Genomic DNA, 16431 nt, shown 5'->3' on the forward strand with positions numbered 1-16431 from the left:
GGTGGCCAACAACTTCAAGAAAATAAATAAAAAATAAAAATCAAACGTTTGTTTTATTCAATAAAGCAAATGCGACAAGCAAACTGCTACAAGCCATGTGAACTCCTCTTTCTAAGCGCCTTTCAAAACTTTCAAGTACACTGAGTTTTGAAAGCCGCTTAGAAAGAGCAGTCCATGTGGCTTTTAGCAGACAACACAATGCAAACATTGCATTGAGCACCATGACGACAAATGACAACTGGAGCAAAATCTTCAGCAAGGGTTATTTACCATAAATTAAGCAAGGGAGCATTTGTGCTAGGTATTTCCTTTTAAAAAAAAATCCTTTACACTTCGCAACAATGTTTTTTTTTTTTGCGATTAGTCGTCTTATTGTGTTTATAGTTGTGAAAAATAAGGCAGGCAACTTTATGGCCGGACAGGCAACTTTTCAGAGTTGTCTTCCCTGGTGTCCGCTAACTTTTTGCCATGAGTTTCAGACACTGAGATAACCAATCATTTTTCCTTCCTAGGAGTTTGAGATACTCATAATACTCACATGAAGGAATGTGTGTAATGAGCCATTCTCCATGAACTCTGTCACAATCATAACAGGTTTCCCTGGAGAAAAAGAGCATAGATTATGAACTTTACATTTTCACAAAACGCTTTCCACAAAATATTGTTAAAAAACAAATGTCTATGTTAAATACACATGAACAGTGTAATTCAAATAGATTTGAAAATTATATTTTAAAGGACAACTGACACCATTTTTTTTGTTTCCTAACTGACATCAGAAAAACGTTTTATAGCATCTAAAATACCCAAAACGGGATGATATTTTTAGTCAAATGCAAAACACCAATAAAAATAAGTTAAAATGTCCCAAAACTACTTCAAAATGACCTCGGAGATGCTGAGTTTCAGAAGGTCCTGCCCCCTTGTTCGTGACGTCACGCCAGGGCGTCTTGCCTTGCTCTAGAATCAAAACAATGGCTTCAGATTCGGAGAAGATGCTTTCTTGTTACTCATCCAGTTATGAATATTATTCTAATAGTCCTGAAGAGGAAAGCATAAATATTTGCAATCGATTAAAGAAGTCCTCCCGTATCAATTCGAGCCATCAGGACTCCAATGTAGCGTCTCAGAAAATGCACAAGATGGCGCCCAAGCTCCGTTGGAAAAGGGCTGCTTTGTCTGCCGGGAATTTGTGTCAACTGGTATCAAATAGTAGTCTTGGTGCAACACAATGATTCACCATTGCGTTATTTGTGTTTTCCTTCTAATTTCTTCATCAACACGGATCAACACGAAGTTTTCAGACCAAACAAAGTACCCAAAATGCATTGTGTGTCGCTTTCTCGGTCAGAAGCGTTCCAGAGCTGATGTCACGTCAGGCATCGTCATCAACTCGGAAACAAGACTTCCTGAATATTCAGCGCGAGATACGCTCAGTAGAAGTCATTTGAAGTGATTTTACAAATTATGGACACAACCTGTCCAGTGGCGTCGGTTGTCCTTTAAGGCTCCATGGCTAATGTCATAAGCTGTAATGCCAAAACAAAAACTGTTCCACATGATACCTCTTGTCACTACTCCCTCAAGACACACAACATTGGGATGGTCAAACTGTCCCATAATGCTGGCCTCACACAAGAAGTCATTTTTCAGCTTCTCTGTGTGACCCACTTTTAATGTTTTGATGGCCACTGCAGCATCCCGCTTTCCAGGTACTTTGATCCGCCCGCTGCACACCTCACCAAACTCTCCTGTAATATCATGAATAGTGATTGAAGGTAAAGAGAAAAAAAGGGACGAATTTTCATTATTCATTCGATCTTTCCGTTTTCCAACTGCCAATTAAAAAAGAACAAAGAGACTCATGGTTTGATTATTGTTTCAACATCTTACATAAATAATGAAAAATCAACATGTTGAGGACATTGCTATCTTTTTTTGTTCTCTATTCCCTGCCCCCAGTCTTCGGTTAAAGCCGCACGTGATTGGTCAAGAACGCAGTAGTGTGTGTGTGTGTGTGTGGGGGGGGGTTATAGAAACACAGAGCTACAAATTAAAATAGATAGGCAGACGACAGAGAGAGAGTGAAAAAATGGATAGAAAACACAATGAAATTTGGACTCGTTTCAACTTTATTGATAGTTCAAAGGCAGAGTTTCGACTGCACGGTTAAAATATCCCATCAATCAGGCTCCACAAATAACCCGCACAAGCCACATCTGTACACTTGATGCAAGGAGCTATCAACCTGGCTAAACAGAACACAATTGATGAAGAACTTATAATTATCGCAGAAAAAGCAGGGCAACTTCACTCGGACATCGTCAAGAGGTAACCTGGAAGTTCGTCATCCATTGATGATTTCAAGGCTAGCCACAGATGGTTCGAGAACTTTAAATGATTCAAAGTGTTATTCGTCATGGTGAGGCAGCCAGTTCTGATGATGAAGCTGCCAAAGCTTACAAGGAATCATCGCTCACTCTGTCTGGGAACCAATTAAGTTTGTAAGCTTAGCTGAAAGTAACAAACAAACAATAACCCCTCACATTTTCACAACAATCCGGCTAAGTGGTGTCTGTCGTAGAAGTCCTGTTAAAAGAAGAGTGCTAATGACTTGATGAGCAATAGGTGCGTTAGAGGAGAAGCCCTCCATAGCCACCTGTTGGGCACAAACGGAAAATATTCGCAACCTAACATTGGCCTGGTTTACTTCTATTACAGACCTAGGGTTAGCTTATTTATTTATCTTTTTTACCAATGTAGTCTGCCAGCACTGTCATATGCTTTTCCCATCTGATCTTCCATATTGTCTCAGCATAAAATGCTTTGGACTGATGTCTCAGTCTGTTGCTCAAAACACTTTTGACGATATTGTCTTTTTTCTTTTGTCCACTATTTCTATGACAATGGGTTTGGATGATTCCCTGAATGCATTCGGAGTTGAGGAGGATTTATTCAGTGGCATATGTGTGTTTAACTTGATTTTATTAGGAATCATTCCTCAAGATGGTGGAAGAAGGCTATGTTCTTCCTCAAGTGTTTAATGCTGATGAAACCGGCCACTCCATTCCATCAAGCCATCAGCGACCATCACAAAGGTAAATAAAACAACTTTATTATACAGTTTATTTCTTTAATTACAATACCGTAGCATAATTATACATAAAATAAGGTACATTTTGTGTAGTTTAAGGCTTATTTAGTAGAAAATTATGTATTATGGGGACATGGGAATTGATTATTCTGATTTTAATGGTTTTCTATGGGAAATTAATGTTTGGGATACACACTTTTCACCCTACACACTCTTGTCTGGGAACCAATTAAGTTCGTAAGCCAAGGTATCACTGTAATTAAAATGTCATTTTCTCAAATGCATTTTGCCATCTAAAGAAAATCTATAATATTTTGATGGGATGAGATTGAATGATTAGATTGACATTTTAGGTCTCTGTGCGATTACACTCGTCAATTTACAACATCGAAAGCGACATCCTGTCCTCAAGATGTGAATATTGGATGAAAAAGATACGAGCGCAGGGACTAAAGAGAAAGTAGAAAGACGCACCTGCTCCAATAACCCTTTCAATTTGAATGTAGGAAGCATCCAACTCCTTGGCAAATTGATGAACAGCTCTGTTTGGGTCCTCGTTGGTTTCGGGGTTAATATATGTTTTGGAACCTGGAAATTTAACTGAATAAAAAAAAAAATATTATTTCATTTCTAATTGCATATATTGATAATTGTATTGCAAATATATGAACACATCTTATATCATGGGTGTCAAATTCAAGGCCCGGGGACAAGTTTTGTCCAACCACATCATTTTATGTAGCCCGCGGAAGCACATAAAAGATGTCAACTTTCATGATGCTTGCTAAATTATCTAACAAAATTTTTAATTCTCATTTGTAATATATAGATGTAATACCATAAGCGTTTTACCAAACACCTCATTATACTAACTTTAATAATTATGTGAATATATATATATATATATAGCCATCAACTTGAAAATATATTGCCTATATATATATATATATATATATATATATATATATATATATATATATATATATATATATATATATATATATATATATATATATATATTTATAGTGGATAGGGAAATATATGACAAAAAGGAGTTTGACACGCCTGTCTTATGAATACCGGTACATTAAAAATCCACCCATCCAGCAATTTTCCCATCTGCTGAACCTCACAACGCTGGAGCCATTCCCAGCCATCTTCGGACAGCAGGCAGGGGGATACCCTGAACTTGTTGCCAGCCAATCGCAGGGCACATTAAAAATCTTTCTGGTGGTCCAGTGGTTAGCGCATTAACCTCGTCGTGCAGAGGTAACTACTTCAATGGACTTACAGTCGCAGTATCAGCATGCCAAGTCCACCACTGCTACGTGTGGCTATGGGTGTTTCTGTGTTGTCTAAGCAACGGTCTCAGGCAATAGAAAAGATTGAAAAACATCTGTTGATTTGGATTAACGAAAAGCAGCTAGCAGGGGAGAGTGTGAGTGAGGGTATTATCGTCCAGAAGCAACTACAATCAACGACCATCACAAAGGTCAATAAAATTATTATTATGCATTACAGTTTATTTCTTTCATTACAATACAATAGCACATTTATTATGCATAAAATAAAGTATATTTGTGTAGTTTTAAGGCTTATTTAGTAGAAAATTATGTTTTATGGGGACCTGGGAACGGATTATTCTAATTTTTAATGGTGTCTTATGGGAACTGTTCGCCTTACGTCCACTTTCTAGTAACAAATTAAGTTTGTGAGCTGAGGTATCACTGTATATAAAAAGTATTCTTGAAATAGTTTTTGTTAAAGTTATTACTCCAAATGTGGTTGACCAAATTTACTTCATACTTGACCGTTAAAGTCAGTGTCATTTCAACATGGGCATCGCTAAAAATAAGAACAATTGATCCCAACATAAGAAATGTTGGGGGAAAACATCACTATAAGTGTCCTTGAGAGTTTTGAAAGGCGCTTATAAATGAAATGTATTATTATTATTAAATAAGAATGAATACTTCTCGGTCATCCGGGAGGGGCTCAAAGTCGAGCCACTTCTCCTTAACATCGAGAGGAGCCAGATGAGGTGGCTCGGGCATCTGATTAGGATGCACCCGGGACGCCTCCCTCGTGAGGTGTTCCGAGCATGCCCAACTGGCAGGAAACCCCGGGGACGACCCAGAACACGCTGGAGAGACTATGTCTCCCAGCTGGCATGGGAACGCCTCGGGATCCGCCAGGACGAGCTAGAAGAAGTGGCTGGGGAGAGGGAAGTCTGGGCTTCCCTACTGAAGCTGCTGCACCCGCGACCCGACCCCGGATAAGCGGCAGAAGATGGATGGATGGAAGAATGAATACACATTTTACATAATACATACACAACTAGATCTTGTCTTAGCAATAGGAATAAGTCTAAAAATGAAGACAAAAAAGCTCAGGACTATGAACCACACTCTCTTTGCTGTGCCAGATTTACATGTCCCATTTAAATAATAATGATAAAATAATAAATGGCTAACTACCTGGCTGGCTATCGATCTGGCTATCTAGCTGGCTACCTATTAGCGATCTTTTTGCTATTTATTAGCTATCTGGCTGGATAGCTAGCTATGTAGCTGGCTATCTATTAGCTATCTATTAGCTAGATAGCTTTCTATCTATTTGAGTTACTTCTGGGTTGAGTGAACGCTGGTGCGTGTGGCTGCCGCTGCTCACCCAGAAAAACCGATCCTGTGACTGTAAAGTGACCTTGAGAGTTTTGAAATGCGCTTAGAAATGTATTCTTATTCTTATTATATTTAAAAAACACTTACTGACAGAATTTGCCTTGAAGTAGCACTCAAAACAAAGCACACCTGTCCACACTTACTCTTGCTTTTTAAACTATCTGGCTTTTAATTCCTTTTTTTCCTCTTCCTCGTGAGATCGACTGCCCCCGAGGCACATCATCCATTATTTATGAACAAGTACAATATATGCACTCACACTGAAAATAAAGCTCCTCATCTCCGTCTTGATCCGTTTTACTGTACCCACAGTGCCTTCACAGCATTCGAAGAGAGGGGCAGCCATCACATGGTGGCACAAAAGAAACAGATCAACACATTTAATTGCATACATGGCAATGCGGGAACCAACAATACATTCTAAATGCACGAGACATGGAGGCTTTATTTTAGGAATGTTTTGAAATCATATCATATCACATTTAGTGATGCCTGTTAACATCCAATAAACGTGTAGAGTACAGTGATACCTCGGTTTACGAACCCCTTGGTGTTGGGGTAATTCGCTATACGAACATCTTTTTGCATCGTTTTGTTTGGACTTTCTGATACGTCATATCCTGCTTGCCTTTACATGATGTCACATCCTATTACGTCACATCCTATCACATCACATCCTGTCCGTCTTACATAAATGCTCTCCCAGAGCGTATAGCTCGCTCTCTTTTCCTCTCTGCCTCTCCTCAACCGACCTGACAATGTGATGATAAATAGCTCAATTTTGGTAATGGGGATTACCAAAATTTTCACTTTTGGTAATGAGTGCAGTTGGCTGCAACGTCGTTCCCCAAGAACGTTTGTGCCCTCCAGGAATGCAGACTCACTAACCACTAACATTTACTAACCAACTAACATCTAACATTGATTTACTGCCATTTCTGTGAGCGAATGCATTGCAGAGCCTTAATGATGAGACCGACTTTGATAGGGAAAGAAACGCCCAGAAAATGTGTGTTGTGTAGAATGAAAACATCCTGTCGACATGTGACCTCCCGCAAGTCTTCTTTTTGTTCCCCACAGAACGAGGCTACGGTCTGAACACAACGACGTGGGATGTAACGTTCGTGGAGCTGCTAGCCGTCTTAGCAAACACAAGCTTCATCTGGATTCGCGAGGACATCGTTCGTCAAGGAGATTCCCGATGCACGTCACTGGAGCCACGTCGACAGATCACACCCTTTTCCCAGTCACCCGCTCATCCGTATCATACCCTGGGCCCTGCTTGCGATAAATGCTACAAACAATTTCGTTCCCCCTCATCGTCTTGGTGATCACCCCATCCAGGGTGCCTTTTAGATTTGACTGTTGTAGTGAATGACATGACTTTAATTAGAGATTGTTTCCATTGTGATTGTTCTATTTTGTGATTTTATTTTATTTGTTCCTTCTTTCTATTCACCTCCACCGATGTTAGATATGTTAGTCAGGGGGGATATGTTGGTGTAATTCGCTATACGAACATCTTTAAACATCTTTTTGCATTTTGTTTTGGACTTCCTGATACGTCAGATCCTGCCTGCCTTTACATGATGTCACATCCTATTATGTCACATCCTGTCCGTCTTACATAAATGCTCTCCCAGAGCGTATATCTCGCTCTCTTTTCCTCTCTGCCTCTCCTCAACCGACCTCACAATGTCTCTGATGTCTACAAGATTAAAATAATTTATTCTGTTCAACACCTGGCTTCCTGCTGATTTCACCGTCCCACTTCTAACACCCTAAAGAGCGATGAACCAGGAACGAACGATCACTTTTAACCCATCACTTGGCTTATGAACTTTTCGGTTTCCGAACATTACATTTATGAAAAATTTACCTTGGCATACGAACTTTACCTTGGCATACAAACTTTTTTTCATACATGGAGCTGCCTCAATGAGTGATGTGTCGTTCGCGAACGAGCCCGTTCTTCTAACAACAAAATGGCAGCCGACTGTTTTTGTCCTCTATTCCCCGCCCCCAGTCTTCAGTTAAAGTCACGCGGTTGGTCAAGAACGCAGCAGTGAGGGGGGTGGTTTAAACATTAAAGAGACAGGCAGACGGCAATGAGAGAGTTTCCACTTCGATAGTTCAATGGCAGAGTGTAGACTGCAAGGTTAAAATATCCCACCAATCAGGCTCCAAAAACAACCCGCACAAGCCATCTGTACACTTGATGCAAAAAGTTATCAACCCAGCTAAACAGAACACAGTTGATGAGGAACTAGATACAAAGGTGCATACAAATGAAATGTATTATTATTATTGTTATTATTATTATTATTATTATTATTATTATTATTATTATTATTATTATCTCATCTCATTTTCCGTACCGCTTATTCCTCATTAGGGTCGCGGGGGTTGCTGGAGCCTATCTCAGCTGTCTTCGGGCACGAAGCGGGGGACACCCTGAATTGGTTGCCAGCCAATCGCAGGGCACACAAAGACATACAACAGTCACTCTCACACTCACAACCAGGGACAATTTGGAATGGTCAATCTGCCTGCCATTCATGTTTTTGGAGTGTGGGAGGAAACCGGAGGACCCGGAGAAAACCCACGCGGGTCCGGGGAGAACATGCAAACTCCACACAGGGAGGCCGGACCGGTACGTGAACCGGCGACCTCTGCACTGTGAAGCCGGTGTGCTAACCATTCGACTACCGGGCCGCCCTATTATTATTATTATTATTATTACAGAGAAAGCACATACAAGGGATCATTCCTCAAGATGGTGAAAGAAGAAGGTTATGTTCCTCATCAAGTGTTTATTGCTGATGAAACCGGCCACTCCATTCCATTAAGCGATCAACGACAATCACAAAGGTAAATAAAATGACTTTATTATACAGTACAGTTTATTTCTTTAATTATAATAACATATCACATTTATTATACATAAAAAAAGGTCTCTTGTGTAGTTTTAAGGCTTAGAAAATTAGAAAGGAGAAATGTATGTTTTATTGGGACCTGGGAACGGATTATTCTCATTTTAATGGTTTCCTATGGGAAATTAGTTTTTGGGATCAGCCAAGGTATCACTGTATTTCAAAATCAAATGAGTTGAGTAGCATTTTTGTCAAACAAAAAGCCGACATTGTGTTTGCAAATCCTTTTTATACATTCCAAAATAATAATAAATAATTAAAATAAAATATGGTTAAAAAAAGAGAACATGTAGCGGATACATGTTCTCTTTTTTAGGGCCTCATTTCCAAATAGTTTGCATGTGCAAAAAGTGACGGAAATGTAATCGCTCACACAAACCAACCACATAGAAGGCAAAAATGCTACTCAATTATTTTTATCTGTTTTGAAGCTTCAACGTGCAAAATACTGGAGGGAGTTAATGCATATAGAATAATTTAACAGCCGTTATGGGAACCTGTGGTTGGATTTTGGGTCTTTTAAGAGCATGTTTGGAAGGGTTTGCGCAAACTTGAACAGCTCAGATTATTGTGGCTAGCAAGATGCTGAGCAAAAATAAAAGGGGACATGGATGTTTTCTGCTCATGGACACATTTTTTGAAATGCCACAAACAAAATATATTGAGATGGAGTGTGCATTCAACAATGCAATTTTGGAGCCAGTCACAATACTGAGTCTTGCCATATAATCTAGGAAAAACCTGATTCAATTTTCTTGCATCTGGCTCATTTCAGCGCAATGTGGCAATTGATACCGGCCTCTCCAAGTGCAGTTTTGGATTGGATTGGATATGCCTTTATTAGTCTCACAGTGGAGAAATGTACATTTCACAGCAGCAAAGTGATGAAAGGAATGAAAGTAGAAAAACGAAATACATGAGCTGCTGGAAAGGCAGCCACTCTCGCGGCGCCGTCTTGAAGTCAAAAGAACAAAAAAAAAAAACAACTAAATAACAAATAATATGACAGCATAGAGACAATATGACAAAACTTTCCCACATTTTCAACACAATAAGCAAGAAGGCCAGATATAGTGATACCTTGGCTTACGAACTTGGTTCCCAGACAGAGTGTGTGAGGCGAAAAGTGTGTATCCCAAAAATTAATTTCCCATACGAAACCATTAAAATGAGAATAATCCATTCCCAGGTCCCCATAAAACAAATTTCTACTTTCTAATTTTCTAAGCAGTAAAACTACACAATATATACCTTATTTTATGTATAATAAATGTGCTATGGTGTTATAATTAACCCTTTACTGCCTGAATTATTTTCTACTGAGAAAAAAAATTCTGTTCAATTTTTATGGTCACTGATGGATATAATAATATATTAGTAGCTTCATTTTTTATTATTTTCCAATAATGTAGAAATGTTGATAATGTGCCTAATTTGGCACAATCGTCATGAAAGACCTATATTGAGTGGGTGCCTTTTTTGAAACATATGTCAAATGCAACTTCAAAGACTAGACTTTTATCCATATGACAGCTTTTTATTAAAATAAAAAATACATAAAATATATTCACAAAATACATACATAATTTACATGAAATATTTATATAAAATGTTTACATAAAAATACACAGTTCCTTTAAAGATAAAGAAAACTAGCTAATAACCATGGAATAATGCAAAGCAGTTCTTGTGATGATTCAAACAAGGATTTCCATTGCATTTTTTTGCAGTAAATATTAGTTTTCACCGAGCATGTACCATGCTTGCACCTGTAAACATGGCACATGGTACAACAATAATATCCATAATTTTTTCATCGAAAATCCTTTGAAAGTATTTGAATAGTAATAGGAAGAATCATGAAACACTGGACGTGATGTTATTCTGTCTATTTGTGCCAATGGATGGTCCTCACATGAGATTAGCCTTGATGTTGAGAGTGGTGTGGGCGCTGTGCCTCAGGGATGGGAGGTTGTGAATTTGGGACATCGTAGATGACACACATCGTCTGTAGTGTGCCATCGTCAGTAGTGAGAGAGATATAGAGAGAGATGTAAAGATAGATAGAGAGAGAAAGACAGATAGAGAGAGAGAGAGAGATCTAGAGATAGAGATCTAGAGATAGAGATCTAGAGATAGAGATAGAGAGAGGTAGAGCGATAGAGAGGGTAGAGGTAGAGAGATAGAGATCGAAAGGTAGGTAGAGAGGTAGGTAGAGATAGAGAGAGATAGAGATATAGAGAGAGATAGAAATAGAGATAGAGATAGAGAGAGAGATAGAGATTTAGAGGTAGAGATAGAGAGAGGTAGAGATATAGAGAGGGTAGAGGTAGAGGTAGAGGTAGAGATAGAGAGGTATAGGGAGATAGATTTAGAGATAGAGAAAGAGAGAGATAGAGAAAGAGAGAGATAGAGAGAGAGGTAGAGATAAAGAGAGAGATATAGATAGAGATAGAGAGCGAGAGAGAGACAGAGAGAGAGAGAGAGATAGAGATAGAGATAAATAGAGATAGAGAGAGATAGAGATTTAGAGGTAGAGAGGGTAGAGGTAGAGATAGAGAGGTATAGGGAGATAGATTTAGAGATAGAGAAAGAGAGAGATAGAGAAAGAGAGAGATAGAGATAAAGAGAGAGATAGAGATAGAGAGAGAGAGAGAGAGAGAGAGAGAGAAATAGAGATAGAGATAAATAGAGATAGAGAGAGAGATAGAGAGAGATAGAGATTTAGAGGTAGAGAGGGTAGAGGTAGAGATAGAGAGATAGATTTAGAGATAGAGAAAGAGAGAGATAGAGAGAGATAGAGAAAGAGAGAGATAAGAGAGAGAGATAGAGATAAAGAGAGAGATAGAGATAGAGATAGAGAGCGAGAGAGAGACAGAGAGAGAGAGAGAGAAATAGAGATAGAGATAAATAGAGATAGAGAGAGATAGAGATTTAGAGGTAGAGAGGGTAGAGGTAGAGATAGAGAGGTATAGGGAGATAGATTTAGAGATAGAGAAAGAGAGAGATAGAGAAAGAGAGAGATAGAGATAAAGAGAGAGATAGAGATAGAGAGAGAGAGAGAGAGAGAGAGAGAGAGAGAGAGAGACAGAAAGAGAGAAATAGAGATAGAGATAAATAGAGATAGAGAGAGAGATAGAGAGAGATAGAGATTTAGAGGTAGAGAGGGTAGAGGTAGAGATAGAGAGATAGATTTAGAGATAGAGAAAGAGAGAGATAGAGAGAGATAGACAGAGAGAGAGAGAGAGAGAGAGAGAGAGGGATAGAGAGAGAGAGAGAGAGAGACAGAGAGAGAGAGAGAGAGAGAGAGAGAGAGAGAGAGAGAGAGAGAGACAGATAGACTAGATAGACAGATAGACTAGATCAGACATGGGCAAACTACGGCCCACGGGCCACATATGGCCCGTTAGGCTTTTTAATCCGGCCCGCCGAACTTGCCCAAATTATAGTACAAACAGTGTCTAAAACTCATGACAAAAAGTTAGCGAACAACAGGGCAGATAAGTGAAAAGTTGCCTGCCCCATTTTTCACAACTTGAAGAACAATGAGACAACTAATCACATTTAAAAACATTGTCACAAAGTATAAAGTTCTTTTTAAAATCAAGAATGCACCTACTATAAATGCTACCTTGCTTAATTTACGGTAAATGTGCATGGCTGTAGATTTTGCTGCAGTAGTCGATTGTCATTGCGGTGGACAATGCAACGTTTGCATTGCTTCCTGCGAGCCACTAAGCCCCTTTCATAAGTCTCACGTACACTTTACAGTCTCGGTTTAATGTAAATTTACGTTTTGTAGCGTCACATATGTTGTTAGCTTCTTTTGAATCTTTCTTCTGGGCTTAGGTTCTGTGCATCTATTTTGGAAAATGACATGCAATTGCACGACTTTATAACGCTTGCAAAAGTCCGGAAGAAAGAAGCAGGCTTCTGATTGGCTGCCGCGCCGAGTATGCAAATTTCAACTGCAGGTAGTCTATGTTTGTGTACTCGGCGACGGTACACGTGTATTGTTTGCTCGTGAAGGCGAGGGCGTCTGTGAGGAGTTTGTTGAGCGCGCGGTCAGGACAAACCATCTATGATTTGGCGGAATTTAACACAAGTAGGTATTATTGAGCTTGAATATTTCGTTGTGTAATACAGTAAAGTCTTGTTATATCGATATTCAAGGGAGTCCGCAAAAATATCGATATAACTGGGACTATCGATATATCCGGCCCTGTTTGCATGTAATTTTCTCCGTGCGTGCATAGAACTAGTATCGATATAACCGGGACTATCGATATATCCGATATCGATATAACGAGACTTTACTGTAATATGTTTTGAATGTTGAAAGTGATTCCATTTTTCAATAAATGTTGATTTCTTTAACTTTGCCCCTTCGATGGAAACTTATTAAAAACAGACGCAATCTTGATAAATCACAGTGCATGTTATATTAATCTATTTCCATTTCCTCCTCCAAGTATCTGCGAAATAGTATGTAAACGCCATATTCCTTGAGACAAATTTATTAACTGATCAGGGATATTTTTCACATTTGAAAGACAGTTAATAAATTGGGTTGTAGTGTTCTTACTGTGCTATGAGGTTTGTACATACTACATTTAAAGGACAACCGGCACCATGTTTTGTTTTTGTTTCCCACTGACATCAGAAAAACGTTTTATAGCATCTAAAATACCCAAATCAGGCAGGCTGATATTTTTAGTTAAATGAAAAACACCAATAAAAATGACTTCAAAATGAATCCGGAAATGGCCAGTTTCAGAAGGTCCCACCCCTTTGTTCGTGACGTCACGCCATGACGTCTTGCCTTGCTCGAGAATCAAAACAATGGCTTCAGATTCGGAGAAGATGTTTTCTTGTTACTCATCCAGTTATGAATATGATTCAAATAGTTCTGAAGAGGAAAGCATAAATGTTTGCAATTGATTCAAGGAGTCCTACCATATCAATTTGAGCCGTCAATGACAGCAATGTAGCACCCAGAAAATGCAGAAGATTGCGCCCAAGCTCCGTTGGAAATGGGCTGATTTGTCAGCTGGGAATTTGTGTCAGCGAATATCAAATAGTTGTCTTGGTGCAACACACAATGATTCACCATGGCGTTATTTATGTGTTTTCCTTCTAATTTTGCCATCAACACGCATCAACACGAAGTTTTCAGACCAAACTAAGTACCCAAAATGCATTGTATGTCGCTTTCTCGGTCAGGGGCGGTCCAAACGTGACGTCACATGGGGATCGTCATCAACTCGATAACAAGACTTCATGAATATTCAGCGCAAGTCTTAAAACGTACACTATAGCTATATGCTGTGGAATCTTTGTAAAATACGCTCAGTCGAAGTCATTTGAAGTGATTTTATAAATTATGGACATAACTTGTTCAGAGTATTTCCGGCCCAAACACTCCCTCCAAATGCTCCTGGCCCGGCCCCTCTGTCAAATTTTAGAGCCCAATGCGGCCCGCGAGTCAAAAAGTTTGCCCACCCCTGGACTAGATAGACAGATAGACAGATAGACATAGATAGAGATAGATAGATATAGACATAGATAGATAGATAGATAGATAGATAGATAGATAGATAGATAGATAGATAGATAGATAGATAGATAGATAGATAGATAGATAGATAGATAGATAGATAGATAGATAGATAGATAGATAGATAGATAGAATTCATCAATATATTCATCAATGCAACAGTCACGACTGTGTCAGATGCCAAAATGTCTTCACCAACGTGGTCATCTATTTCATTCTCATCAGGATCTGGAAAGATATACAGTACATGGGTATTTTAGAAAAAAACATATGGACCTCCGTTTCAATAATCATATTGAAAATGCAAAGCTATGAGGTACAGCTATTAGTGGAAAACGCACCATTCACTTAGAATTATTCGCATCGGTTCCCAAGTCAGGATCAACAATATCATCATGAAAATAGCATTAGCACGGCGAATGTTCCGAATTCGGGACACTCCATGTCACACTTTGCAAGGTGGTGATGGCGGGTGCGGATCCCAAAAAGCAGGCAGGAGGGAGCAGGAGGTTGTTTGACAAATTGTATTAAAATAAAGGTCAGCCGGAACAAAATGTAAAACATCAAAATCATCTAAACAGAAAAAAGTATCAAAAGAAAACCAAGTGTAAAAGTCTGCCAAGGTTAAACAAACACATGCACACCATACAAAGCATGCAACAAACAATGACCCGACAACGGATGGTCGTGCCGGGAGTTCTTTTAAGTGTCACTGATTAAAACGACCAGCACCTGCGAGGCTGCAGGCAGGACTGACAGCGCCACCCGTTGGTCGCCAACCAGATCATGACACTCCTCATTTTTAATATTTCTTGGTAAATAGACAAGTTAGCGTTAGTTTATGCATTTCGGTATCAAGGTAAACCTTTTCTGAATACCTCATAAAATAGTTACAACATATACTTACGTGATATTTCATCCATGACGAAAAATAGAAGGTGCTTTGAAGATGGAGGAGAGCACGTTGTGTTGCGCATGAAGGAGATGATGTCACTGACGCTCTTAAAGGTAAAGCTGCACATAACCTTTTTTAAAGGGACATGTAACTTGTGCCGCATCAGTTCCAATCAGCACTTGAACTGCTACCTTTGATTTTCTGGATCTATTAGCATTTATCTTTAGTGTACCGAATTTGGCACAATCGTCCGTAAAGGGTTAAAGTAATAAACTGTACTGTATGATAAAGTGGTTTTATTTACCTTTGTGATGGTCGTTGATGGCTTGATGGAATGGAGTGGCCGGTTTCCTCAGCATTAAACACTTGATGAGGAACAGAGCCTTCTTTCTAATTTTACCTTGTTCCTCATCAATTGTGTTCTGTTTAGCTGGGTTGATAGCTTTTTGTATCAAGTGTACAGATGGCTTGTGCGGGTTATTTGTGGAGCTGATTGATGGGAATTTTAACCTTGCAGTCTACACTCAGCCTTTGAACTATCAAAGTTGAAACAAGGCCAAATGTTACTGTTTTCTATCCATTTTGTCACTCTCTGTCATCTGCCTGTCTCTTTAATGTTTGAACTACCTCCCCTCACTGCTGCGTTCTTGACCAATCACGTGGCTTTAACCAAAGACTGGGGGCAGGAAATAGAGGACAAAAAATGTCGGCTGTTTTACATTTTGGAGAATGGCTGCACTCTCTCTGTCTCGAACCCTCACTGCTGCGTTCTTGACCAATCACGTGGCTTTAACCGACGACTAGGGGCAGGGAATAGAGAACAAAAATAAGCCGGCTGCCATTTTCTTGAACGGGCTTATTCGCGAATCACACGTCATTGTGGCAGCTCCGTGTGTATCGCGAAAAATAGTTTGTATGCTAAGGTAAAATTTTCATGAATTTAACGTTCGTAAATCGAAATGTTTGGAAGCCAAGGGTTTCGTAAACCGAGGCATCACTGTAAATAATTTAAAATAAATTAAAATAAATATTTGTGCAAGCTGTCATGACAGCATGGGTGGCTATGAAACTTGTGATTGACTGAAAAGCTAATTGGTAATCAGACTCACAAAAGTGGCGAGTCAACGGGCGTGAAAGAGCGTACCTTCTTCCAATGATAAAGCCAAAAACCATGAACACCAGGATTATGGTTCCTGCCACTGCGACCACTGCTATTATGATCACAGGGTTTTTCTCGCTGGAGACAACTGCAGCTGATGAGACACACACAC

The 16431-nt window shown here is 39.3% G+C and overlaps 1 protein-coding gene across 3 annotated transcripts in view; it reads right to left on the minus strand.

Moving 5' to 3' along the window:
* epha7 (eph receptor A7) overlaps positions 1 to 16431 on the minus strand; it is an 89787-nt gene that overhangs the window by 14604 nt on the left and 58752 nt on the right. For all 3 annotated transcript variants that reach the window (XM_089021681.1, XM_089021679.1, XM_089021682.1), the window contains exons 8-12: positions 16305 to 16413; positions 6035 to 6090; positions 3569 to 3694; positions 1566 to 1751; positions 539 to 600 (exon numbers count right to left, since the gene is read on the minus strand). In XM_089021681.1, the coding sequence (XP_088877807.1) occupies positions 539 to 600; positions 1566 to 1751; positions 3569 to 3694; positions 6035 to 6090; positions 16305 to 16413 (539 nt within the window). The remainder of the gene's footprint in view (positions 1 to 538; positions 601 to 1565; positions 1752 to 3568; positions 3695 to 6034; positions 6091 to 16304; positions 16414 to 16431) is intronic.

Source organism: Hippocampus bargibanti, linkage group LG19 (assembly GCF_051943395.1).
Source record: "Hippocampus bargibanti isolate YZ-2025 linkage group LG19, ASM5194339v1, whole genome shotgun sequence".
NCBI lineage: Eukaryota > Metazoa > Chordata > Actinopteri > Syngnathiformes > Syngnathidae > Hippocampus > Hippocampus bargibanti.